General features: G+C 42.3%; 1 protein-coding gene across 3 annotated transcripts; it reads right to left on the bottom strand.

The window, feature by feature from the left end:
• Positions 1–1,084: 1,084 nt before the first annotated feature.
• On the bottom strand, positions 1,085–25,511 carry ciita (class II, major histocompatibility complex, transactivator). 3 transcript variants are annotated; one of them, XM_064315024.1, is made up of 21 exons: positions 24,616–25,511; positions 20,812–20,886; positions 18,390–18,467; positions 17,480–17,530; positions 16,629–16,718; positions 16,455–16,511; positions 16,277–16,342; positions 15,482–15,595; positions 14,866–14,973; positions 12,918–12,968; positions 11,908–12,024; positions 11,385–11,450; positions 9,446–11,192; positions 8,787–8,966; positions 7,386–7,469; positions 6,872–6,952; positions 5,438–5,521; positions 5,055–5,138; positions 4,795–4,878; positions 4,381–4,464; positions 1,085–3,731 (listed from the first exon to the last, which is right to left on the bottom strand). In XM_064315024.1, the coding sequence occupies exons 1-21, from the start codon at positions 24,875–24,877 to the stop codon at positions 3,656–3,658; spliced, it is 3,639 nt and encodes a 1,212-aa protein (XP_064171094.1). In that variant the 5' UTR covers positions 24,878–25,511; the 3' UTR covers positions 1,085–3,655. The 3 variants fall into 3 exon arrangements, with proteins under 3 accessions (XP_064171094.1, XP_064171095.1, XP_064171096.1); XM_064315025.1 differs by having other exon boundaries at positions 16,277–16,339; positions 24,616–25,510; XM_064315026.1 differs by lacking the exon at positions 24,616–25,511 and adding an exon at positions 22,180–22,782.
• Positions 25,512–25,920: the final 409 nt, after the last annotated feature.

Raw genomic sequence — 25,920 nt, 5'->3', positions numbered from 1 at the left:
TAAGAAAATTCCTTCTTTCAAATGTGAGGCTAGGCTAAGGGATAGTCCAGCGTAATATTTCCCCTAAACAACTCAACCATTATAGACCCTCAATATAAAATAGTTGACTTTAGTTATGTACTGAGTGTTCCATTATGAAATGTTTTATTGTAAATGCAAAATAATGTAATTCTGTTGGCTAATTAACATACATGTTTGAAACTATATTTGTGGGTGATGACACACAGGCTTATAAAATACTGCTGTTATATTCAGACAGTCCTTGTTGTAATTTATGCACCTATGCAAATTGAAAACAAGCTTGTTTCATATGAAACGGGAAGTTTAAAGGGATAGTTCACCCTTTTTATACCGAGGTCCGGTGAGTTTCTCCTTGGGGACATGTTTGGCTCAAAACATGCTCACTCTTTGTTAGCCGTTAGCTTTGTTAGTCAAATAACTTTGATTTGATGGGGGGTGAGAATCACCACCTGATAGCTATTTCACAAAGACACTATCAATAAACCAAACTTACAAACTTACAAAATCAATTAGTCATATGTTTATTTGCTTGCATAAATACATATCTTGTAATCGAATAGTGCCAATATAGCCCTAAAAAAAAGTATTTTTGTTGGGTTTGTACCACCTGACTTATCCCTTTAAATGTATTTTGCACAAAGCCTATGAAAAGGTTCTTCATTGGTTCTTCAAACAATAACAAGGTGCTAATTACACAAAGCCACCACTAGATGGTTCTAAATTAGCCAAGAAAAAACGAACTGAGGAAATATAATCTTTTCTATCAATTTCTATCAAATAATACAAGACTCTAATCCCCACTTAACAGTGCACATGCAGAGCCAGCACTACCTCTGTGGTAACATGAGTAATGCTGGAACATTCCTTTCTTCAGGGTCTACAGATAAAGGTGGCATTCAACTTCAGTGCACAGCACCATGGAGTCATTGAATGATGTCGTTGTGGATCTACAGGGTGGCAGGGGGTGGGGCTTGCCACTCCACCTACCCATTTCCTGAAAATATAATGTAGCACTGTGTGACTGTGTACTGCCTTAAAATAGGCAAGAAAATGAGAACTGACACAGGGTAACCATGTTTTATTTAGTAATGCAATTTGAGCATGCTTTATTTCTAACAATGTTCTGTAAAATCAAAGGCAAAAAAGAATGCTCTTTCTTTCCGTGATGGACGAAAGTCACCTTGCAGAAGTCACCAAAACTGAACTTTTCTTTGAGTGCCGGAACCCCACCCCCCTCCCCCCGGCAAAACTGTCTGCCACCTTTTCGCCACCACATGTAAAAATTTCTAGATACACCTCTGCTCCTCACTAGGACAAATACGAATAACAGGGTATGCTTTCATTTCAGGACAGCCTGTGGCTGTGACTACAGGCATAGAGGAAAATGTTTAATTACATTGTTATGTACGAGGTCCATACATTTGGAAGACATTTTGTATTAAACAGGTGCTTGTTTTTGAACATTTTTTAGCTTGCTGTGTGTAGGTTTATGCATGAGACCGAAAGTAAAATGTACTGTTTGTTTATGGTCTCAGGCTCTGACTTGCCGGAAAACCACAACTTGATAATTAGGTACCAATCTGGCACCTGATCTGGTTTCTGTTTTAAGTGCTCGCATTTTCACTCGCATAGATTTGACGAAATTCTGCAAGAGTACAATATGGATATAGATATAAACACAAGACGGACCCCCCCCCCATTTTTCCAATTATGCTGGCAACAGATGGTTACTTGTATTTCACAGAAATAGATGGTTACTTGTATTTCACAGAAACAAAGTGAGCTGTGGAGATACAAACCTGAAATGAGGCAAATGTTTCACAATGCACAAATGCGCACACATGTACACACAAGAAAGAAAAAACCCTGAATGCTGACAGTGACAGAAGCAATCAGGTGCAAATTTGGTAATGGAGAGAAAGTACATTTCAGTACTTTCCAAATACACATCTGCTCCCACCCACACATTCACACACAGACATAATACGTTTTTTTTCTTCTTCTTGTGAATGACATCAATATTTACAAAGACATGTGACAACAAGTATGCGTATGGAACAACAGAAATATCTCTACAGCAGCACTCCACCCAGCACTGCCTCATGAAATGTGAGCTTACATCCCTGAGCAACTGCAAGTTACTGTTTTCAGTAATTAGCTAAAGTTAAATATGTTTCGCTTGTACTGTGAAATAACTGTTAAGTTTCAAGCTGCTGGTTTTGTTTTGTTTGTTACCATTGTGAAGAGCAACTGTAGTTAGCTTACAAGTCAAAGCCGTAGGGCAGTTAAAACTGTAATTGTTTTGTATTAGCAAGTAAAATTACAGACTAAAATCCAATAGTGTTAATATGTTTCAAAGCTGAGATTGTACAGTAGCAATCATGATTGTATTGAATATTCATAAAGTAGAGGCAAAACATTGTGAGTTAATGTCCCTGAAAAGTCAGCATAAATTTTGGTAACAACTTTAAGATAGTGCTACTGTTTAATTTACCAAAACATAAATATAAAGGACACTGTGATGGGCATCAGCCTCTACACAAACACAAAGGATCTAATTTCAGTGCGTTAATATGTGTAAACACCTAGTATGAGTTACCTTCACCTGGAAGCAAGTATAAGATGCAGACATATCAACATACAGTACACATTCCTATACAGTAAACAGCACATATTTACAACAATCAAATCAGAGCAGCATCCAGTAAAATGAATTGCATTTTGGAACTGGAGAAAAAATTGAAGTTGTGTTGCCTATGAGAGAACATTTTTTCAAAACTAGAGTTAAAAAGATATGTTTAGCTCTTTTGAGAAGAAGCCATTTCATTAAATCTAATCAGATGGTACTTTGCAGTCCAGTTTGAAATGCAACGAAAGGGTTTTACAAACGATTGTCATAGTGTCATTCGAGAGACATTCCATTTGGAAGTGAAATAGCGCCACAAAAGAAATAAGTCAAAATCAAGAATATTAACAACTTAGCCACATGGGCGTTGAACCTGTAAGAGTAGCAGTGAGAGGACACGCACGGTCGCCAGATTTAGAATGTGTCAAAATCAGACACCACCTAAATGCACACACGTGCACATACACACTGTTGGAACCAATCATGGCCCAGGGGCAAGCTTTCGGAATCAATCGCAGACCAGTGGGGGGACAGTGCAAATGGAGCAAATTCATTACAAAATAGCTGTTCATTTTCAATCAGTTGCTCAGATTGTTCAGATTTATATCATCTGGTCGGGACCACGGACCAGACCTGTACAAATTATTTGAAAACTGAAAATTCTGGTCCAAAACCGGGCATCTGGAAACCCTAAGTACAGGATTCTGTACAGTGGCTGTGCAATTCAGTAGCTGTGCTCAGGAAGAGGTTTGAAAACCTGTTAGGAAGCAATAGGACTAGTTTAAAAGCTGATTTTTTTTACAAGGCAAGTACGTGTCAGCCACATGCCGAACTGAGACCAATTCTCACCAGAGATGACCATTTTTTTACCTGCTTTTCTAGACTCCAAGCACACTGAAAAAGGGTCATGCCAAAGAGCCAGACAGATCGATAGGTAGTCCTTGCAAGAACTGGTCATCTGCCAAATTTGTGAAGTCACTCCCATTCACGAGGGTAGTCCTTGGTGTTCTAGAGTGTTCGTATCCTTGAGTCCTGTTGTTTCAGACGCTCAAGAACACCGTGGGGAATGAAATGGTTCCACATTCTGAAAAAGCAGGAGGCAAACCAACAGTGTCAAAGGCACACGTGAAATATCTTAACTGAACTGTAACCGGCAGCTATCCTGACAGCGATTTAGATGATAACACACACTGGGAGGCCATGCTGTTGGAGAAATGGCTGAATATGCTGGATTATAGTCTTGAGTCTCACAACATGCTGTAGTTTTGGCTGCCAGATGACTGTGGAATTCCAGCTATAAACATGTTCCATTATTGTATCCATTTCCACGCATTTTATATATCGTCCAAATATATAGGATGCATTACAAAATATATTTTGGATATTGCTGACGTCATATATTCATAGATGCATGTACAATATATTACATAGAGCTGAAATGGTTGAACATTATATTTAAGCATGTAAGAACATACAAATACATAATGACTGGACAAGGCTGTTAAGCCCACTTAACCTTGTTATTTACCTACAGAATAGAGCATCCAGCACTGTGTCAGGCCTGGACTTGAACAACCTGTGGGTCTCTGCCTCTACTACATGACCAGGTATATGTACAGTAACACTACTGCTGGGGGTAGTTCAGAGGTGCAGTGTCCAGGTGCTTGGTGATTGTAAGAGAGTACTTATGTGTGGTGGTGTGCAGACGGCGGTGGTAAGGGGGTAGTTTTTACCCTATGGTCTTCATCCACGGGCAGCTCCTCATACTCTCACTCAGCATCATGGCTCCCGAGTCGCTGAACTTGTTATATTTCACACTGTGGGGGAGGGGGCACAGACACAGGATGGGTCACCACATTTCAAAAAGCCCCACTTTGAAAACAGTTTCAGTTTCACATTACACATGCCACCGTTGTAAAGTCGCCACTGCTTTTCATTGATGTGCAATGTTGAAAGTTCTGGAACAGCTTCTCTTGAGAAGCACCAACCGTTAAGTGGTGTACACCAAGGGCCGACCCGCATATTCGGCGCTCGTACGGGACGCTGCAGAGGGGAAGGGCCACCGGCAGAACAGCAGTGCAACCACCTCTTTGGACTGGAGGATTCGGTGTGACTGGCATGGCGCAACGGTGTTGCATGGCACTCACTCTAAATCTGTCAGTGACTTCATCTGGGGCAGGACCGCAGCCAGGTTTTCAGCTCCACCATCGCCAATCAGGTTGCTGTACAAGCTGCATGCAGCAAATACGGAGACAGGGAGATTTAGTTACGGTGCACATAACGTTACCTCATGTACCTCCTTTATCTTTTATAATATTGTTCATCTTTAAATTTGTTCTTTTGTCTTTTATTGTTACTTTCATAGAGATGTATGTTGTCTATAAAATAAGGCTGAGTGGGTCACCACCTGAGGCAAAGCAGAGCAGGGAGGGAGGAGAGTGCCTGAGCCAGCTTGGCCACGCCCCCATCTCCGATGCAGTTTTGTGATAGGCTGGAAACAAACAAAAAATAAATTCAACAACAGGCATAAAGGTGTGCCACCACAGGACCCTGCAAACCCTCCTGATCTTAACCTCTACACAATCCAGGGACCCCACCCTGGGGGTGTGTGAGAGAGTCAGACGGGGGCCTCAGGAAGAGGGAAAAATTATTTTCATCTATCAAAAATACACCGTGTAAATTCCACTGATCACTTCGTTGAGGAGGAATCCTTAGCCAGAAATGGTCATTTTTGGAAACTCTGTGAGATCTTTGGGGGCTATCGCACCATACAGTATGGCGGGGGCTTACTTCAGCATTTCCAGAGATAGCAGCGCAGGTAGCACCTCAGCCAACATCTCCGCCCCGGCGTCTCCAATCTTGTTGTCCTCCAGGCTGAAAGACAAGGAAACTATCAATGCAAAACGGAAAACATGCCACGACAAAGCACAAAAAGTAAGAACACTAATATTCAAATGAACGAAGCTAACCTAAATATGAGAGGGCAGAAACTACACGACAGGCTACTATTACAGTTTAAACACAGTAGAGCTGGGCTGGCCAACCCTGGTCCAGGTGGCCGTGTTCAGTCTGGTTAGCCATGGTTGAGGGGTCAATTCCATTACCAAATCAGCCAATTCATGGAATTCAATTCAATAATTCAACACTCTCCACCCCACCCCACCCCAGGAGAACCTTATAGCAAGTACTGAACTTCAGTGAGAACTGAGGATGCTATAGCCTCCTCCTCATGGACCAGTTTAGCCCTGTGAAACTGCCAGACTGTGTGGGGTAGGTCTATATGTCACTGAAAGTAGACCTGTGTGAATTGGCCTGCGGGGAATAGCTCCTGCTTTCACATCAGGTTGCTTTTCCCTGAGCTTTCAAAATAGGCCACCTCTAGGGAAAACTCCGTTCTGAGTTTTATTTTGCCATGCCTATACTTGTGACCTTGCACAGTGTGCCAGCCAATCCAAAGCAGTTTCACTTGGAACAGAGGTGAGAATTTTTCTAGGGGGACAACAGCGGTCCGATATAAACACTTTCTTCTTAAAAAAAGGAACCAAAAGGAAATAAATAAACAGTATTCAAGTCACTTGTGCGTGTGTCACTGTGTTTAAGGAACTGAACTAAACAATGTCGTTGTGATTACACAGAAATAATCACCAGAGATGGTCCAAATGGAAGCACAGAAAATTATTAGTTCAGGAGCTAACTCTATAAATCCCAACACCCTGTCAGCCAAAGCAATCTCTGTGTGGCTAAAATGCTACAGCAGGAGTGGGATAATAGCAAGGTTGAGATTTTAATAGCCTGTAGGACTCAGCAAAAAATAATTCAGTTTGAAGAGGCACCATTTCCTTCACAGTTCAAAACTTCCCCAAAATTCTAAACTTTTATTTAAACACAAAATCAGAATACTGCAGGCCTCCCCTAAACAACTTTGAGCTTGTGCAGTACGCACAAAAAAGTCTTACTGCATTGTGAGAGATTAGTATTAGAGGGTCTGCAGGTCATTTAGTTTAGAGACACCAAGCATTTATAATTTTCCAGTTCCATATCAGAGTATTGTCTTGTATTGCATCCTCATTAGTAATAACAGATTAAAATGAAGTCATTTCAGATTATTTCGTACTGGGAAAAAAACAACAAATAGCATTCCTATGTGAACATGTTTCTTGTGAGATGGAAACCTATAGCTTTGAGTTCACAATTTATCTGAAGGCCCTGAAGTGCGGTACATACTCAAGGTGCTGCAGCCACTGCAGGTCCGGAAGGATCTTAACCAGCTTCGAGAATCCCGCGGGACCATTTTGTGCACCCAGCCTGAATGGGGCAAGATGAGAGAATAACCATCCGTTTAATCTAGACGGTAACCGTGGAAAGAGTTAGATGATAACAGTACACCATTACGGAAATGCACTTTAAAACGCTGAAATAAAACATGATTTTGCAGTATTTCACAATACGTGGGCAAGTGAGTGCTTTCTCATTCTCTCACTCACTCTCTCATTTGCCCCTGACCTCCAGTGATTAATTAGTGCGGGACACTGCTGGAAAAGGATCCAGGAAATCTCACTTTTGGACTTGTTTTTTTTTTAGATGCCTCTCTCACACGGGCATTTTGTTTCCAGCTCTTCCTGATTTACAAATGAAGCCCTGTCTGCCTTATTTACTCACTCTCTCATCTCTTCTTTTACTCCCTTCCACCCTCACTCCCTCAACATTCGTTTACCCTCCCATTCATTCCTACACTCACTCGAAGTCCAGCCTTCGAAGGTTCCTCACAGCTGGGATGCTGAAGGAATCGTTGTCCAACGTGGGCTCTGATTGGTTGGAGTCACTGAAACAACACATTTTATGGCTATATTAGGGCTGCTCTATTTTAAAGCAGAAAGCTACATTACATTACATTACATTACAGGCATTTGGCAGACGCTCTTATCCAGAGCGACGTACAACAAAGTGTATAACCATAACCAGGAACAAGCATGACGAAACCCCTAGAGAGAAGTACCGGTCCAAGTACAGGAAACAACCGCATAGTTCAACTTGGACCCTGATGGTTAAACTGATTAACACTAACAACGAGAACGGCAACAACGCAATCTATGGAAAAATAAAAATAAATAAAAATACAAGTAGTCGTTAAGACAGTTGATGCGCCTAAGTCACCTATGAAACAGCTGCCTAGTTACAACCCTAAGTTTAGTCATTTACAGGGGGGAAGGGAGGGATGGGGAGAGGTGCAGCCTGAAGAGGTGGGTCTTCAGTCGTCGTTTGAAATGGGTCACAGTCTAAGCTGTTCTGACCTCCACAGGGAGGTCATTCCACCATCGTGGGGCCAGAACAGACAGGAGACGTGTTCTGGAAGTGCAGGTGCGAAGAGGGGGAGGTGCTAGGCGTCCTGAGGTAGCAGAACGGAGGGATCTGGCTGGCATGTAGGGTTTGAATAGCTTGTGGAGGTATGCTGGGGCTGATCCCTTGACTGCCTGCTACCTTGCATAAAGACTAAATAAACACCACCGTATTCCTTAGGGTCATTAATGGTACATTTACAAACATCTGTTCCAGTGAACATCCTGGGCTCCTTGGTCTGTGCAACTGAGCTGGTAAGGGCTTTCTTGTTTGTTGCACTCAGAACTGTTGACTTGAAATCTAGTCATTTGCTCAATGTTATGTCCTGCCAGTTTAGCTGGATTCAGATGAGCCACTGGATTTTGGTCCATCGCTAATATTTGTTAAGCTGGTTAATGGGTAACAGTGACCGCTGATAAAATTTCACTTGAAAATAGAACAAGGGGAAAGCGTTCTCAAAATATTTAATTATTTGTTTCTAATTTTATAACGTATGTCTATCGTGCACACAGGGGTTTTGGGATTTGCCTTCATCAGCGTGTAGGACATTCTCAGAAAAAGTGACCAGCCAAGTTTTTAGTTTCCTGAATTGAGCTACTATTTAGTTTTTGTCATGATTTCACATTAAAAAGACCAACCAATTTTTGTCTTAAATAAGCTGTCAATCAAAGCATCAGTGATGCACAACACACATTGTGTATTTTGACATATATTCAAGAGTGCTTTGTATTGGGTATAATTGAATAATACTTTAGTTAAAGATAATGATGTCTAATGGTAACAGGGCAAGTTGTTAATTTACCAGAAGGGAAGTTTTTTCTCTCTGTAGATCTGGATGAGGAGAGTGAGGTCATCAATGTGAGACAGGCGTGTAGCTTTGAAGGGGTTGATAGTGAACTTTGAAATTGTGTTTCTCAGAAGACCCTCTGCATTCGTCTTCTGCAGATCTTCCCAAAGGCTAATCACATCCCCTATGGAAGCTCTGTAACGAGACATTCATTTAAGTCATTACTAAAAAAAATTAAATCTACAGTAGACTCCCAGTAATTGCATAGGTTTCAAGCCATTTGTAACTTCATACACTTAACTGGAATGCACACACGACAGGTGGAAACACTGCATTGGCTGTTAATAAGTCACCTCATTGTGAACAACTCTGTCTCAGGCTGATTTAGACTGATTTCAGAATTTAAATATTCGAACATGTTGGTCGCTATGGAATGTCAGTTGGGTTCCTCTTAAGGTTTCTCCCGAATTTGCTCCCCCTAGGGAGTATTTGCCTTGCCTCTGTCACCCCAGGCCTGCTTCTGTGGCCATTTTAAGCCGGTACTGCTGTAGAACATTGAGACAAATCTATGATGAGATAAGCTATATAGATAAATTTGAACTGATACCAGATAATGCAGCTCTCAGATATGCAGTCATCAGGAGAAGTAACAGACAGAATCCGGCACCTCTCACCTGAAGGAGGAGACGCACTTGAGCCCCAGGAGCTCCCTAAGGCCGGAGACGTTGATGCCGGTCTCCTCCAGGTTTAGGGAGAAGCTCCTATTGGCACTGAGGACGAGGAGCTGGTGCAGGACGAAGACGTCAGGCGGGTCCAGCTGGGCGCCGCTGAAGGAGAGCTGGCAGGGCAGGCTCTTGCTCAGGCACTTGGCGAGTTTGACGTCGCCCGTCTCGAAAATGCAGTGGCACAGTTCCAGGAGCCTGGAGGGGCTTGGCTCGCACACGCTCAGCCGCTTCAGGTGAGCCGTCACCGCGGCCCGCTTAGCCGCCACGTCTCTGCCCCGGGCCCCGCCCTTGGCTTCCGCGAAGCAATCCCGAAAGAGCGCCCTCTTCTGGAAGAGCAGGGCCATGGCGAGCCTATGCGTGATGTCCAGCCAGTCAGCCGGAAGCTTCCTCTTCCGCGGCTGGACCCCCATCTGCGCCACCAAGGCCCTGCTGCTCACGTCCCGGGACAGGGCTAGGTACAGGGCGGCCAAAAAGCTCTGGGTGAGCATGTGGCCGAACCCGTAGCCATGCCCTGCGGGCTCCTCCTTGCCGTGCCACTGAGCGTAGCGGGTGAGAATCCCGCCGGCTGCCTCCAGCTCACACTGCTCTGCGGGGCTCAGCTCACTGTCCAGCGGCAGCTGGGAACTGTGGGATTTCATTCCCTCCCAAGCCGCATGGCAGAGCTTCAAAACTGTTGCCCGCCGTGACTCCACCCCCTCTTGCTCTCGGCCAATCGCAAACAACTGGTGGTGAGTCACTGCCTCGCACAGCCCCGTGAGCGTGGACGGCAGCGCTTTCTTGCCGCCCTGCCTGTCCAGGAGGTAGCAGACGGACTGGCAGAGTAAGGGGTTCGCACACAGCCTGAGAGCATAGCCACCTTCCCGCAGTCTTTTCAGAGCCTGGTCACGGCAAGGGGACCCCGCCAAGTAGCGGGAAGCATAAAGTTCCACCTCTGTGGGGGAGAAGCCCGGAAGCTCCAAGATCCGGTCCACCTTCCCCAGGCACTGGTTCAGGACCTCCTTGGGCCGGGCTGCCACCAGCAGCGTGCACCCGGCCAGGACCTTCTTCTGGAACAGTCCGGAGAAGAGCTGCTTGGCGCTGTAGTCGTCCCTGGAGGCGCTTGTGGCTGGGGATTGCAGGAGCCCATCACAGTCCCTGAAGTCGTCGAAGCCATCGAACATGATGAGGACCCTCTGGGGGCGGGCCAGGACGTGCCTGAAGACAACGTCCACGTCGACGCCCGTGTCAGAGTCTCGGCTAAGCTTGGAGTTTGCCGAAATGTCAAAAAGGAGGTTCCTCAGGCTGAACCCACTCTGCGGGACGTTCAGGGCCCGTCCCTCCAGTAGGAACAGGAAGTCGAACCGCGGGAGGTCACCCTCGGCCCAGTCCAGGCACAGCCTGCGGATGAAGGTCGTCTTCCCCGCCCCGCTCTTCCCCAGCAGGGCAATCGAGGCCCCGGTGCGCCTCTGCCCCGCTTCCTCCTCGAAGACCCGCCCCCTCTCCAGCGTGGCCCGTCTCCGATCGCCATCACCAAGGACGACCAGCTCCTTCTCCAGGCACCTTTTGGCATTCCGCCCCACGTTGGCCTGCACCTGCCGCTTGACCGGGCCCACATCCACGTAGAGGGACTTGAAAGGCACACCGGGGTCAGCAGTCGCATTTTCGCACGTGTCCCTCATGAGCGATTTGGCCCTTTCCATGTATTCCGCAACACATTCTGAAGAATGGAGGAAACAAGCGGACACAGGCTATAACGGTGTGTAGGGTTTCCACCAGGGCTGCAACCCATAATTATATCATTACTTATTTATTGTTCAAGCCCTACATACACACAATATACAATTCCATTATTATTATGATTATTATTATTATTATATTATATATATGATTCTTCAGTTTAAAACTTTACTGGGTGTGTCGGGCTCTGGTGGCACATGGGTGGTTGGGGACTTTAAGCCTTTGCATGATGGTTCCTCTGAAATGCAACAGGAAAATCCAATCAATATGTGTGCACACTTTTACAACCGACTCCATTTCAGATTAATAAACACAGCTATTTTTGAGAACTGTTAACCCCATGGTGGCGTAAACTCAAACTAAAGACTTTGCTTGAGCTTAATTTTCATTTAAAAAAAATATTTTTATTCAATACAAAATATGTTTTCATAGTATTACAACACATCACAAAATATGGGCAAATCAATTATTGTTCCTTTCATATGTTGCAATTTATGAAACTGCCGTGAAAAATATTCATCATTACTTTACTTTAAAGACCACATTCATTTTCATGTGTAATTAGTTGCAATTATTTTAATTATTATTAGTCAATTATTTGTAGTTCTTCACAGTAAGTTACTATGTGGTCCCTTTAATGCACAATGATGCAGCGGGTGAGCAGCACTGACACACAGGAGGAGCAGCGAGCGTACCTGTCGCAGGAGACAGGGAGGAGACAGAGGCCACAGACCAGGCTTTGTTTGCACGGTCTGAAGAGGAACTCAGAGGCGTGGAGACAGCGAGATCCGGGGGAACCACCGCCCCGGCCACTGAAAAACAACACGCACAGCTGGTGTTAATTAAACGCCCTCTCCACAACTGCTCTTTCACAACGACCCTCGGGACGTCTACATCAGTCTTTCCTCATAAATTCAGCGCCCAGCTGAAGCTGGATAAAGTCCATGCATATTTCTCATTCACCGATGCATGAGGAAACAGTGCACAGCAGAACAAAATGTTGTTCCTCTAGAGCCAGGGTGCGAGAGAAACACACGACAGATACACAACACAAAACAAACAATGTAAACAATTAGATGACGTCCAAGGGCACTTGTGCACATTTACATAAAAGAATGCTTGACAAATAAATAAAACACAGACAAGCTTGTAAAACGGGTTGTAAAAAATTGAGTAAACGACGGTCGAGTGATAAAAAGAAGTGCTGATGCAGTAAATGATTAACAAAATAAACAGATAATGTGCATTTTAAAAAGTTTGAAAATTAAAGGCAGGGACGGATAAATGCCCTGAATAGTGCACAACTAAAGAAGATCAGAAACACAAGTCTAATACAGTACACAGAATGTCCTCTGCAGGGCTGAGGTGAATTCTATGTAAATCTAGTCAATACAGGAAATTAACTGAAAGGAGAAATGTCCATGGTCTTTGATGTTTTTATTAATTTACTGAGTTTCAATTCATTTATGGAATTGACTACATTTAAATGGAGTTGACGCCAAATCTAGTGCTCTGTGTTCAATGAACTGTGTTGTGGAAAATGCAAGTTCCTTCATGGGTTAGAGTTTTCTAGATTAATCAAGGAACATTAATTTCCGACCCTAAATGTCTTCGAGAGCCACTCATCCTTGGCCGACTTTATTGCTGAACATTCTCACTTGCTGAAATAATTATTTGGTCTCCATGGGTTACTGCGGCTTCTTACCGGGAGATTGGGGCATGACCTGGGGGCTGGGTGTGACTGTCGGCGATGGCACTGCACAGGAAATAGCATCAGTCAGACACAAGACCCTGATCCATTCACATTGGGCAGAAAACAATACCCTGATACATTCACAGTGGTCTGAAAGCAGGACCCCCTTCCAATGACATCATTCCAAAAAATGGTCCTTAATCACACTAATCAGAAAACAGGACCCTGATCCAATCAGATTGATCAGAAAACAGAACAGACAATCTTCTAACACTATGTGATAGACAATAAAGTTTTTTTTAATTGAATTAAATTGAATTGAACACTGATCAATCACATCGATAAGGCCCAGATCTAATCACATCGATCAGAAAACAGGACACTGATCAATCACATCGATCAGACCCTGATCCAGTCACATCAATCATAAAGCAGGACACTGATACAGAGGAGACCGAACTTAGACATTTTAAAATACAGTTCAGCCAGGGTTGGGGGCTCAGCTCCATTTCAGTTACCTTAACTGTAATTGAGCGATTATGTTTAAATGAAGTGATTTTGGGAAATTGACTGAAATTCAAATCATGAACTTAAAAATGCTCATAATGTTATATGACGGCATTTCAGTTATTTACTGAATTACAATTTATCTCCTAACCTAAATTAATTTAAATGCAATTGACCCCAACCCTGCATATAACAAGTCTACCATTTTTTCAGTGAATGATCTATGACTGTACATTATTTGTGTGCCTTTGTGACCATGTAGACCAACTTTGAAAAATTAGCTAAATAAATTCCTTCAAAGAGTGATAAAGGATCTGTGCATCTATTGACAGGCCATTGGCAGTCAAATGGGCATTAGAACTCTAAATTTCTTAACTGGGGCTAGTCCAAAAGCAGAGGGAATCTGACAATATAAACACAGGAGTGCACAGCCCCAATAGGGCCAGTGACATTGCTGTTCAAACAGTTATTCCCGCTCAATATTTAAACAGCAGTATTACACCACTGCTGATTCACTACTACACAGATTCACGGTAAGATGTCTTCACCGCTCAATCTGCAGCTATAGCTTGTGACTTAATCAAAAATGTCAAGTGGAATAAATTATTTGGATATTTATGAAATCCAGAAATGGATCAGCCCTCATAGTCCACCAGCGCAGAACGGTAGGTTTACAGACACATTCAGAGCAGGAAGTCCACATTGCTCAGCAAGGGGAAGTGAGACTTGAGATTCAACAAAAGGACACTGGGCCTTTAAATATCTTTCACAGCAAAAGCATAATTGTTCCGTGAATGAATAAAAACAAAACTCTTAGTTCCTTACAAATGACCTTCAGCTTACAAACATTCAATTCTGTTTAAGGGTTCTACGAGAAATAACCTCCACAGAATGGACTTTGTTAGGAATACAAAACACTTATCAAATTAGTGGCTGTTAAATGTCTGATTTATGAAAGCATGAATCCTGAGAAGTGCATTCAAATGGTTTCTCATGTTTCTCTGTACCAGTACACATTTTATCCATCAGGGCTGGCCCTAGGATTTTGGTGGCCCTAAACAAATCCGTCGAGCGGGGGGTTTACTTGATAAAATCCTTCCTACATTACATTGTTATGAACTGTTCTGTTGCCGTTCCATTTTCAATTTATACCGCCTCTTCCGCAATTGTCCCAGTGAATAACGTGAATACGACAATCACGTTATTTACCTTAGATTAACATTGGACCGTGTGGCCCTTCTAGCGGTTGTGGCCCTAAACAACCGCATAGAGCGTTTATGCCACAGGCTGGCCCAGTTATCCATATTACTTACACATTTTCACTTTTCATTCCAAAACAACAACAAGCTCAGGCTGGTTTGTGAGTCATGGTTTGTTACCCATGAACTGACACCGAGAGAGAAGGAGGAAGTGGGTGTGTGGTAGGCCTTTCACGCAGCGGTGCTTCCCTCACCCAGCACATAGGTGGGACCTCCAAGGCCCATGGTGCTGGCCACAGGGATCTTGACCATCTGCTGAGGGACAGGTGCAAAGGTCTGAATCACCTGGAAAGATGGACCACCTGAATGGGGACAAAAATACACATAATTATCCTTCCTGCGGCATTCTGTAATGCCTGGGACTTCATGTCGATTTTGACAATGATGAAGTTGATGATAATGATGAGGATGGTGGTGATGATGACACTGAAAAAAATTATGTTTTTGGCATTTAGCAGATTCCCAATTCAGTTTGTACAGATTATCATTTTCTTGTACAGTCCGTTTATTGAAGTGGATATCCACTGGAAGTGATTCACATTAAGTGCCTTGCTCAAGGGTACAGCAGCAGCACTCCAGGTAGGAGTCAAACCAATAACCTTTGAGCTGCAAACCCAGCTCCCTAACTACTATACCACAGTGAAGTTACCGTACGTCTTCAGCTGTGGACTCGGGTACTGGGCAGGTATGGGATGTTTTGGGGCATGATGCTGCCCAAAGCCAAGAACCGTGGAGATGTTTGGAATAGCTGTCAGGCCACTCCTCGTTATGACTAGGGAAACCCGACTTGGGGATGGAGATTGTGCTCACCAGGAGCTGGCACAAAGACTGGGACCTGCAGAAATTGTGGGACAGTGCAGGGCCCGAACCGGACTATCCCTGGGGGAGCTGCGGTCACAACCCCCTTCTCTGGTGAAACATTATCTGTGGCAAGAAAGGAAACAATTAAATACATTTATTTTTTAGAATGTCCACATTTGGTCACATTTGCACGAATGTAACACATCATATGTATTTTCGTGGTAAGATTAAGATCCATCGGTGCCAACTGTTCAATGCTGTACTTGTTCTTCTGCTCCACATTCAAAGTGTCATCCAATATTCAATGACTGCCTGGCACACTAATGTGTCAGTCTATTTTAGGTCAAGAATTCTGAGCCTCCTAAAGATCATCAAAGGCAACTGGCATACGCGTAGAGCAGGGCATACAGGAAAGATAAATGAAGACTATGCAGAGGCTGGCCCTGCATACAATCACTGCAAGCCGCACCCATGTTTGCCACCCAGAGATGGATGGCTGCCATCAAACAGAGGCTTTACATGCCTCTATTAAGGTATTCATTTATTGACTGGCATGCACATTAAACTAAAACTGTAATCACGCACACATATCCTGGATATCACTTCATGTACACCACGCTTGAAGAGAGCTCTTAGGTACATGACATCAAGTGATATCCAGGGCCCATATTATGGCCTACAAAATGATGTTTTTCAGAAGAGTGGGAGATTGTGGCCTCCGATGAACTCAGGCGCAGAGAGTGGTGATATGCACACGCTGTGGGCTTCCTGTGGTTGTGTATACTGAAGCGCGAGCGCACTCACTTTCGCAGTCGCCGTTCTTTTGGGGCCTGCGCGTCTTGTCTCTGCCCTTTGATGACCTATTTTCTGCTTGAGAGAATAAGTAAAATTTTAAGTCTCATTACAAGACTAAAACTTTTTTGCAGTGTAAATATAAATCATAATCCCCAAAATATGTCCTCAATCTAAACGGGTGGATCACCTCTCCTTCTGCGCTTTGCTTTCTTTGGATCTCCAGATGCCAAGTAGGCAGGCAGGCCTAAAATATGAATATAAAAAAACCATTGACAATAAGTCATTGAAAAGGTCAATCGTTAGGCATTTCTCATTGGGAGGTGTGTTGGTGCAACGCCACATGCAGCAGTTGAGATTATACCTCTCTTTCCATTACTGGAATTTTCATTGTTTGTTTCCTGTTGAACTGGCTCCGACTTGGCTGGTGAAGTTGGTACAGTAGCCGCATCACCTGTTTTGTTTGTTTGTTTGTTTGTTTTTTCAAAAGAAGTGAAAAGAAGAAGTGAAAGGCCCGCCAGACTAAAGCAAGAATTGCATTTCCACAAATAAGAATCTACAGACTAGCAACTCACAACAAGCGTATGCTTTTACAAAACTGGAGGAGGTTCTCTCAAAATGGAAAAAAAAACCCCATTCCTTTGAAAGAATGTTTTATTAAAGACTAAATGAGCCTTGGTATTGATGAAGACACAATAACATCAAAATATTGTCTGCTATGTGCCACCCTGTTGGATAAAGGCTTCAAATGTTTATTATTTAATACACAGGGCATCGTCATGTTCATATTTTATGGGTCAGTCAAATTAAACAATTATAGAGGTTTCTGATGACTGACTCGATTCACAATGACTGGTAAAGGGGCATTCTGGGGTTTGCGGTCTAAGGCAAGAAAATATACTTCAAGAAACTCCAAAGCAGCACGGACAGCAACAATTAAAAAAATAAAAAATTAATTAAAAGAAACACTAAAACAAATATATTATAAACTCCTGAAAGTGAACTATCCCTTTACCTGACAATAAACTGTATCTATATATTTTATTTAATCTTTATATTATAATATACAATAGAATTTCACCTTTTTCAATCTTTTTCAACTTTACATTTCCATACTCATATCTTTAATGTTTTTCTTAGAAAAATTTAATGAAGACTTTAACTGTAACCCATGATTAAATGATACTTAGTTTGGATTTTGAGAATGGTACTTACTGGAATATCCTTCTTGACCTTCAAACAGAGTCTGTAATATGTTTGATATGTCTGTAAATAAATAAATAAATAAATACTGTGTTACAAAACAATTTGTGAAGGTGAGCCAAATTTGTCTGTTTGTCTAAGAGCGGGTGTACATTACACGATTTTCTCACAGGTTAAGACATCGTGAGATCGGATGACCTCTCACACTTAACTTAACACTTAACAGGTTCAGATTGTGACAACCGGTCGAATGATAGCATAGATTATACGAGCTCACGACCAGATCAGATGGTGTTACAGCCGGCAAAGCACAGTTGGCAAAATGTCACACATGAAGCCACCTCCTGATTGGCCAACAGGAAGTGAAACACAGAATCGGCTTGCATGACCTCTCACACCTGACAAATTCAAGCCGACTGTATGAATTCAAAAAACAATCGAGAACCTGTAAGCCAGTTGGATTGGTTCAAAATAGTACCTCATACCTTGCAAGTTGCGATGTTATGACCTAACGTTTTTTTTTTTACAGTTTGGTCCCGATCAGAAAAAAAAAACTAACAATCTGGATCCTGCAACTCGTATAATGTACGCCCGCCCTAAGAGGTCAGAATTCAATGAAGAGTGACCAAAGAACTCCAAAAATGGATCCAAAAGGCAACAACTAAAACCAAAAACATGTGGACTTCAGGCTTTGAATATTCCAAGACCTCGTCACAAGAAATTCACTCCATGGTTTCACAGGATCATTTTTCAACAATTATTTTTGGGTTCTAAACATACATTGACACGCAACACACATATACAGCCACAGAACAGACATAACTTGCTTTGTTATTTGTAAGGAAATCAACTTTTGAGAGAACAGTCGTTCCAAGTATTAGCCAAAAACTATAGGTGATGAGCTGCACAATCAAGGACCTACCGATGTCCAAAGAATCATCGTGGGGAAAGGGGGAGAAGCATCCACCAGGGATATCCAGAAGATCTCGAGGAAAATAACCTAAAAAAAATGTGAAGAGACTAGTTATTCATTTACCTATTATTTATTATCCACCCAATTTGGAAAGGCCATATCACTAAAAGGCTGTTCAGGGAGGGAGCAATCAAGCATGTACTGTTCTCTGTAGTGTTAATGGTGTTAATTTACTTTGCAGTTGAGCTGTGCAGTCACTGCATTCCTGCGCAGCAGACAGAGAAAGATTGTAGGCAGCCGACTAAGGAGAGTCCCTCTTGTAGAATGAAACTGATGACTAAGGCAATGCCTGGCATGTGATGGCGCTGGTCAGGATTGAAGTGTATTTTCTGGCATGGTAAGGATTCCATACCAGACTGTGGTGAAGTGATGGTGTACCATTGTACCAGAACTCAAGATGAACCTCCCAGCAGAACCCAACTGATTCTTACTAATCTCAGGATTTACAAACATTACAGATCATAGGTAGGCAGACATCAGTTAAGCTAACCAAAAAGGTGATAAACCAGAGAGAGAGAGAGAGAGAGAGAGAGACAGAGAAAGAGAAAGAGAGAGAGAGAGAGAGAGAGAGAGAGAAGAGAGAGAGAGAGAGAGAGAGAGAATTATGTGAGATACCACAGGGTGCATGCTGGTGATGGACTGGTTTGACTGGGAAACTAAATGGTGCTGTTTACATTTAAAACAGAAAGCAGACAGATTAATTGCCTCTTGGATAAAAAAGTATATATGTATTTTTTGGCATTGCCTTCACAGCAGGGCAGGGGACATGTGCACAAAAAGAAATGCAAACAGACTTGACACTGAGCCTTAGCGGAGGACATGTGACTTAATGAAAACCAGCTGGCAAACGTTTTGGCACAGCTGCCTATATAGCTGCATATTAGCTGACACTAGTGACTCACACTCCAGTCCTAGAGCTCCTGCTGGTTTCTATATTTGACTTTCAATCAACAGCCAGTTAAGGCCTTGGAAACTAACTAACTAACTAAGCTAACATGGGGCCTGTATCACAAAAGAAGCTCAGCTTAGTTAGGCTACAGTTAGTCAGCTCAACAAATCCTAACCATGGCTATCACGGATAATTGCTATCACAGTGCTGGTTATAAACTTGACCTGTCGATCCAGGATTTCCCACTGACCTAAAAGGGTCGGTGTTTGTAACAAGCCAATCACACAGAATCAGGAAGAAAATAAGAGTTACGTATTTTATTCCGAAGGAGCAAGTCATTCTCACGTCAAAATATGAGGGCACATAAAAGCGTCATCAATCGAAAAGGCGATACAGTTGCTGCTGCCTAGGCCCAATAGGCCTGCTGGAAGAAAACTGCTGAGAGTGTCAATGCATAAGGATGGGGTTAATCCCGGCCCGTTCCCTCCCCATTGATGGTAACGAACAGTGCTTTGTCATAAATCTCATTGAGACTTTGAACCTGTAGCCTAAAGGTGATAAATTCAAAGATACTGCACAGTGCACGAGTCTCGTCTTTTAATGCACGATCAAGTGACAATTGAGATAACTAGCTCTGGTCCTACACCCATTTGCAGTTCAAGGAAATACTGTGGTGCTTTTGGAGCTGCCAGCACAAATGCCATCAAATCTATGTACTCTGGAATCACCAGTGTTTCTGGCCGTACAATGAGTTTACTTCATCTAGTACACTCAAATCTGGCTAATGATGACTGTCACAGTGTACTGTGCAAAAGGCTTGGGAGACTGTATGTTTGTTGATGTTGTCCGCACGCATCACCAACAACGTACATGTATCAGGCAGAGGCAAAGTAGCACAGAGCGAGACATACAGTCTGCAACATTATCAGGGTGCAGCTTCGTCTTAATTAGCATTTGCACCTTTGTGGTACTTGGAAAGAAATTATAAAATTGTCAACTCATTGTATAACATTTACTTCATACTGCCAAGTTTCATTTGATGCAATGATTACAGTCAACAAATAATAATAATAATAATAATAATAATAATAATAATAGGAAGAAGAATTCCAGTACAAAATGACTGGGGAAAACTAGGAGTAGAGAACATGAAACACCATTAAATTCCAGGTTAAAAAAGATAATCAACAAATAAAAATGGTGAGTATGCAGAGTACAATTGTTGTAGGAGATATTAAACTTTGGATGTGGTTATTGATTTATTGAAGATAAACATGGTAAGAATCAAAGGTGACATGAAACATATGGAATGTTCAAAAGAAACAAGTTGGGGTCAATAATGTTTGGAACAGCATTCTAAAAAAAAGTATTTAAATGGCCAGGAAGTATGTGAATTATGTATTTGACCCAGGTTTAATGTCCAATGCATTATCTGCAGATCACCAATGTGCAGGACGTTTGTGGGGGAAAAAAGATATTCACCAATCAGGTCCTCGTCATGTAAAGTCTCGCCCAGATGTTCCTGAAGGTCCAAAGCCATTTCTTGCATTTCTGACCCTAGAAGAACACACACCAGCACATTGTGACAATCAGGGAAATACAAAAATAATAATAATAATACATTTTTAAAAAATAACAATAAATTTAAGAATGACATAAAATATCTATTTTTGATTTTACCTATGTTTAACTTTTGGGGGTTGAACCAGCATTATTAGTTGCTCAACTGAGAAACTGACAGTACATGGACCCGGAATAGACCATTCAATGAGTGTAAATAAATAATAATACAGAATAAAGGGGGGAATCAATAAAAAGAAAATTAACCATGTAGTGATTCTCAACGAGCTGTCACTGTATATATAACTGAACATCCATTGTGTTCAAATTCCTTTTTTATTTTTACATTACACCCCCCCCCCCCCCCAAAAAAAAGCAAAAAAAATACAGCAGAGTAGCTATAACAATCGTGAGTTTCTGAAACAATGATGAATGTGTGGCTACCAAAATGATCCCTCTTTAGCTGCACTTAACAGTGAACCCCCTTATTCTCATTCTGATGTAACAATCACTAGCCTACTGGTAATTGATAGTACCCTATCTTAGAATTTTGAAAAGAAAAAAAATCCAAAAAAACCTACTCATACACTTCAAGGTCGCAATTGAGGCATACTGGCCTCGCTGTTAGATAAATTAAAGTTTAGGGTTTCCTCATTATGGTACAAGGTGATTATACTCCAGGCTCTGCTAACGATTGGGACTTTCCATCCACAGCGATCAGCAAGGCCTTTCACAATTCCAAAGTTCATTTTCTACTTTAATCTATATTTTGGCTAGCTAAGCCTTTGAAAGCAAAATAATAATAATAATAATAATAATTCAAAGCCTTATATGGATGTATTTTTAGAAAAGAAAAACTCTTATGTCCAGTAAAATTGCCCGAATACAATATGCTCAAATTGCATCGCAGAATTACACTGTGCAGTTAATCGTGTTTGCATCATTTACAAACTTTTATAAATCGCCTAAATGAAGTGTTGCTCAAAAGAAAAACGCAGTGAAAGAACTAATCGTTTAGATATTCCCCTAGAAAATCACCGTACGTCGACACGCCTTCGTACCCGTAAATTTTTCATTAGGCTACTCAGTGACATCTCTGCTCTGTATATGCAAAATTTAGCAAAAAATTCAAGAAACAAAATGAAATTGGTCCGAACGAGTATTATTTACACAGTTTAAATTAAGAATATAAAGCGTCATTAATTTAAAGCTCAATTATAACATTTTTTATCGCAGCATCGTTACAATCATTTACTTTCTTTAATAAACCCAATAAAATAAGACAGTTACCTTCTTCATATAATTTAAAAATTCGTCATCTGGATTATCCAAAATCTGTAGTCCGTTGGAGTTGTCATGAGCAACAACTTGTTTTGAGAGTGTCGAATTTGTAGCTCTCCAACTTAATGCGCTATCGGAGCTCGCGCCTGCACCGCTTTGTCCCCAAACACTTTTGGTTTCGCTTTGGTGCGTATGGTAAAGTGGCATGTTAACAGGAGAACCAGCTTGGTGTGACTGTTCTGAGATGCGGCCTTTCAAAGTTGCCATACTGCCATACTGCGCGTGTTCAGGGGCGACATAGCTCCGGAGGTAAGAGCGGTTGTCTGGCAGTCAGAGGATTGCTGGTTCGATCCACCGCCCTGGGGGTGTCGAAGTGTCCCTGAGCAAGACACCAAACCCCTAATTGAGCTGATTGGTACGTGCATGGCAGCCTTTCACCGTTGGTGTGCGAGTGTATGCGTGAATGGGTGAATGAGAGGCATCAATTGTAAAGTGCTTTGGATAAAAGCGCTATATAAATGCAGTCCATTTCACCATATGGACAGGGGGTAGGCAAAACACCTGGAAGGTCAATTGGTATAAATGGAGACCTATTCCTCACAGGGACTGCCCTAAGAAGTCGTTAAGTAAAGAGAGAAGCATTTATAGAACGCGAAGTTTTAGTGCGTAAAGGTGCAGTGCGTAAGTTTGGAGAAACAAGCAAGAGAGGTTCAGCACCTCCCTCCAAACACATGCACGCTTTGCATAACAACTGAGTACTGGAGAGAGAGGACGTAGCCTATGTGATCCATTTTATCATAATCGGATGTTGCCATTGCCAATTTCAAATCGATGTTTATGTCAAAAATATCAGTTTAATTTTATGGTTTTAGCAGGACAATATTTTGGCTTTCATAATCTCTATGCCATAATGTAAACACATAATTTTGAAGCTTTAAAATGTAACATGACAGCACCGGAGTTTCGTGTCGTTTGGAACCTAACTTCAGCCAGCTTATTGACATCAGTGACACAATCACCTCAGCTGCTTTCGCGGGTAGCCTACGAGCTGATGGGTTTCACGCGATTTTACTTGAAAATGTCTTGGCGTTCATTATTTGTATGTCTTAAAGCCACATTCTGAGTAAAATCATAATTTTAAAGGTTAAAATGTAAGATGCCATGGTAGTCATCACGTCGCTTCGAGGTTTGGCTTTAGAACTATCTCGGCAGTAACGTTACCCCTTCTCACTTACGTTCATATCCAACCAAACATTCATTGCATTGTATGTAGCTATGTTATGTAACCAACACACGCTTCACGATTTGAAGAAGAAAAAATACATTCCAATAATCGCAACCGCACACTCCCAACCTGAACACCAGGTTGTGCCTCAGTGACAACGTGCCACGAGTGACCGAGGAAAGACGTGCGTCAATCGTTAACACTAAATGAGACATGTAGAAAGTTATAGTGCGTATCGAAATGAACGGATCCTAGATGAAGTCCAATGAAAAGCAGGACAGTTGCACTTAACTTTATCTGCTATTTTTACTACAGTCCCCGACACCTGTGCATATAAGGCACACAGGATGAGAACACCTGACATCAACAGACCTTCCTCAGATTTGGGAAGCATAAATTGTTTGGTCTTTAAATCAAGACACAGAACTCTTAAACTGCAACCTGCAACCTAATGTAGTTACCAGGCTGACGATGAAATGTTGTGTGACATGTAGTTTATAAACAACAATATAAAAAACAGAGATTGATGGATTGAACATAAAGTAGGATGGTGGAGTAAACCAAAACGAGGAAGATTATGGTCAGTGAGGGCAGTAAAACTGCACTAGTGTATATTTATTTTGCAGACAACTTAAAATATAGAATATAGTGCATGCAACAAGGTTCAGTGAATTGCAGTATAGATACTGGAAACAGACCAAAAAATCCAGACTATCCACCATTGTGCAAACATATGCGGGATACTGAAGGGAAAATATGACAATAAGTCCACAACTTTTGAATTGCACTTTAGAAGGTTAAAAGTGGTTCGAGAGATGTAAGGGGAAGATTTGAGAGGTGGTTTGCAGAGGTGGGAAAAGTAGAGTATAAATGTAATTTGGAGAGGTGGGATAAGTAGAGTATTAATGTAGTTTGGAGAGGTGGACTAAGTAGACTATAAATGTAGTTTGGAGAGGTGGGATAAGTAGAGTATAAATGTAATTTGGTGAGGTGGGATAAGTAGAGTATTAATGTAGTTTGGACAGGTGGGATAAGTAGAGTATAAATGTAGTTTGAGAGGTGGGATAAGTAGAGTATAAATGTAGTTTGGAAAGGTGAGATTAAGTAGAGTATTAATGTAGTTTGGAGAGGTGGGATTAAGTAGAGTATAAATGTAGTTTGGAGGGGTGGGATAGGAGCTGAATGGAACAGCGTGTGAAGTATAGTAGGCGATTACTCACCGTTGGCACATGGACTGCATGGTGGCAGCCTGTGGAGCAGCAGCTGGATGGGACCATGGCACATGTCCCAGTTCTGCCAAATGGGCAGAGATATCCTACGCGCCAGGTCCTCAGAATCACCCTCCTGGGCTAGCGACAGGTAGTAATCCCTGGACAGGACCTGCACTTCCATCAGCTCCTTCAGGAGGTTCTGCACCTCTTCTGGGGATGCCTCCTCCACGCACCTCCTCACCTGGTATAGGATGTCCTGGAAGGGAACCATGTCTGTGCCCGGAGACACCACAGCTGATGTAAAATCCTACCGTCCCCTCCCTCCTCACTGGTCAGGGGGCCTGGAAATCAGGGGAGACAATCACATCCCATACCACTGCAGGCCCATCCTCACGCAATGCTGGACACTCCGTCTCAGGAAGCAAGAGCACTCATCCAAATGCAAAACCCAGCCAGTGTCCAGGAACTAGACTGACTATGGCCTGTAGCAGAGATGAAAATAGGTCTCAGGGACAGGATGAATCAGAGCAGACTGACAATCAGACGAAGCGAATGGCCGGCCCTTCTCATTAGCTTCTCTTACCATGGATCAGCCAGTCGGCCGGTGATGCAACTTTCACATGTACTTTTTTGTCTTTTGTTATTTTGGAGAGGATCTTATCTGCTGAATAGGGATAAATTGAACCGAACATGGCCAGAGCAAATTGATTTCACTTCATTTTTCCCTTCCTTGTCAATTAAAGATGTTCCTCAAAAATGAACAACGTTGACAGATCTTCATTTATGTACAGGAGAAAAAGAACCCTGTTACAATGTTGCATTAAACATGTAAAAAGGTGAAAAGAGGCAAAACACAAAGTGAAGCAAAGGTCCTGGTACAGTTAGAATTTACTACACACAACAAATGTCAGTCAATGCCCAGCCAATCAATTCATATGTAATTTTTTATGTGCTGCATTCAAACACTTTTTCTTGATACCACCAAGTGAAACCACCATCTAAGTGTAAAAGACGAGTGAAGGGTACATCAAATGATTGGCCAAAGATGACTATTTTAATTACATAGCCACTTTAAATACAAAATGCACAAAAGAATCAGAGAAAATGAATTTCTTGCATTGCTTGGTGTGTGTACTGTTTATCATACACAATGCAGGTAGCAGGAAAATGCTTTACAGTCTTGTAGCCATGGCAAATATTAGGTGGGTCGATACATTTACAGTGAACTCCACTGCATATGCATCCTCTCCCTGGCAAATTTGGACTGGTTGCAGACTTCTGAATCTTTTTGATTATTGCCCTGACAGTGCTCAT

This window comes from Anguilla rostrata, chromosome 17, assembly GCF_018555375.3.
Source record: "Anguilla rostrata isolate EN2019 chromosome 17, ASM1855537v3, whole genome shotgun sequence".
Lineage (NCBI taxonomy): Eukaryota > Metazoa > Chordata > Actinopteri > Anguilliformes > Anguillidae > Anguilla > Anguilla rostrata.
Note: the sequence above shows the minus strand (reverse complement) of the source record. Positions and strands in the feature narration are given on the sequence as shown.

Bases quoted from the DNA above. Each gene is read 5' to 3' on its own strand.
- ciita (XM_064315024.1), bottom strand. From the start codon at position 24,877: ATGGTTCCCTTCCAGGACATCCTATACCAGGTGAGGAGGTGCGTGGAG. The intron at 7,470-8,786 runs GTAAATTAACAA...GTGTTGTTTCAG, and splicing joins GAGAAAAAACTTCCCTTCTG to TGACTCCAACCAATCAGAGC. The intron at 4,879-5,054 runs GTGGTGACCCAC...TGCTGCATGCAG, and splicing joins CCTGCTCTGCTTTGCCTCAG to CTTGTACAGCAACCTGATTG.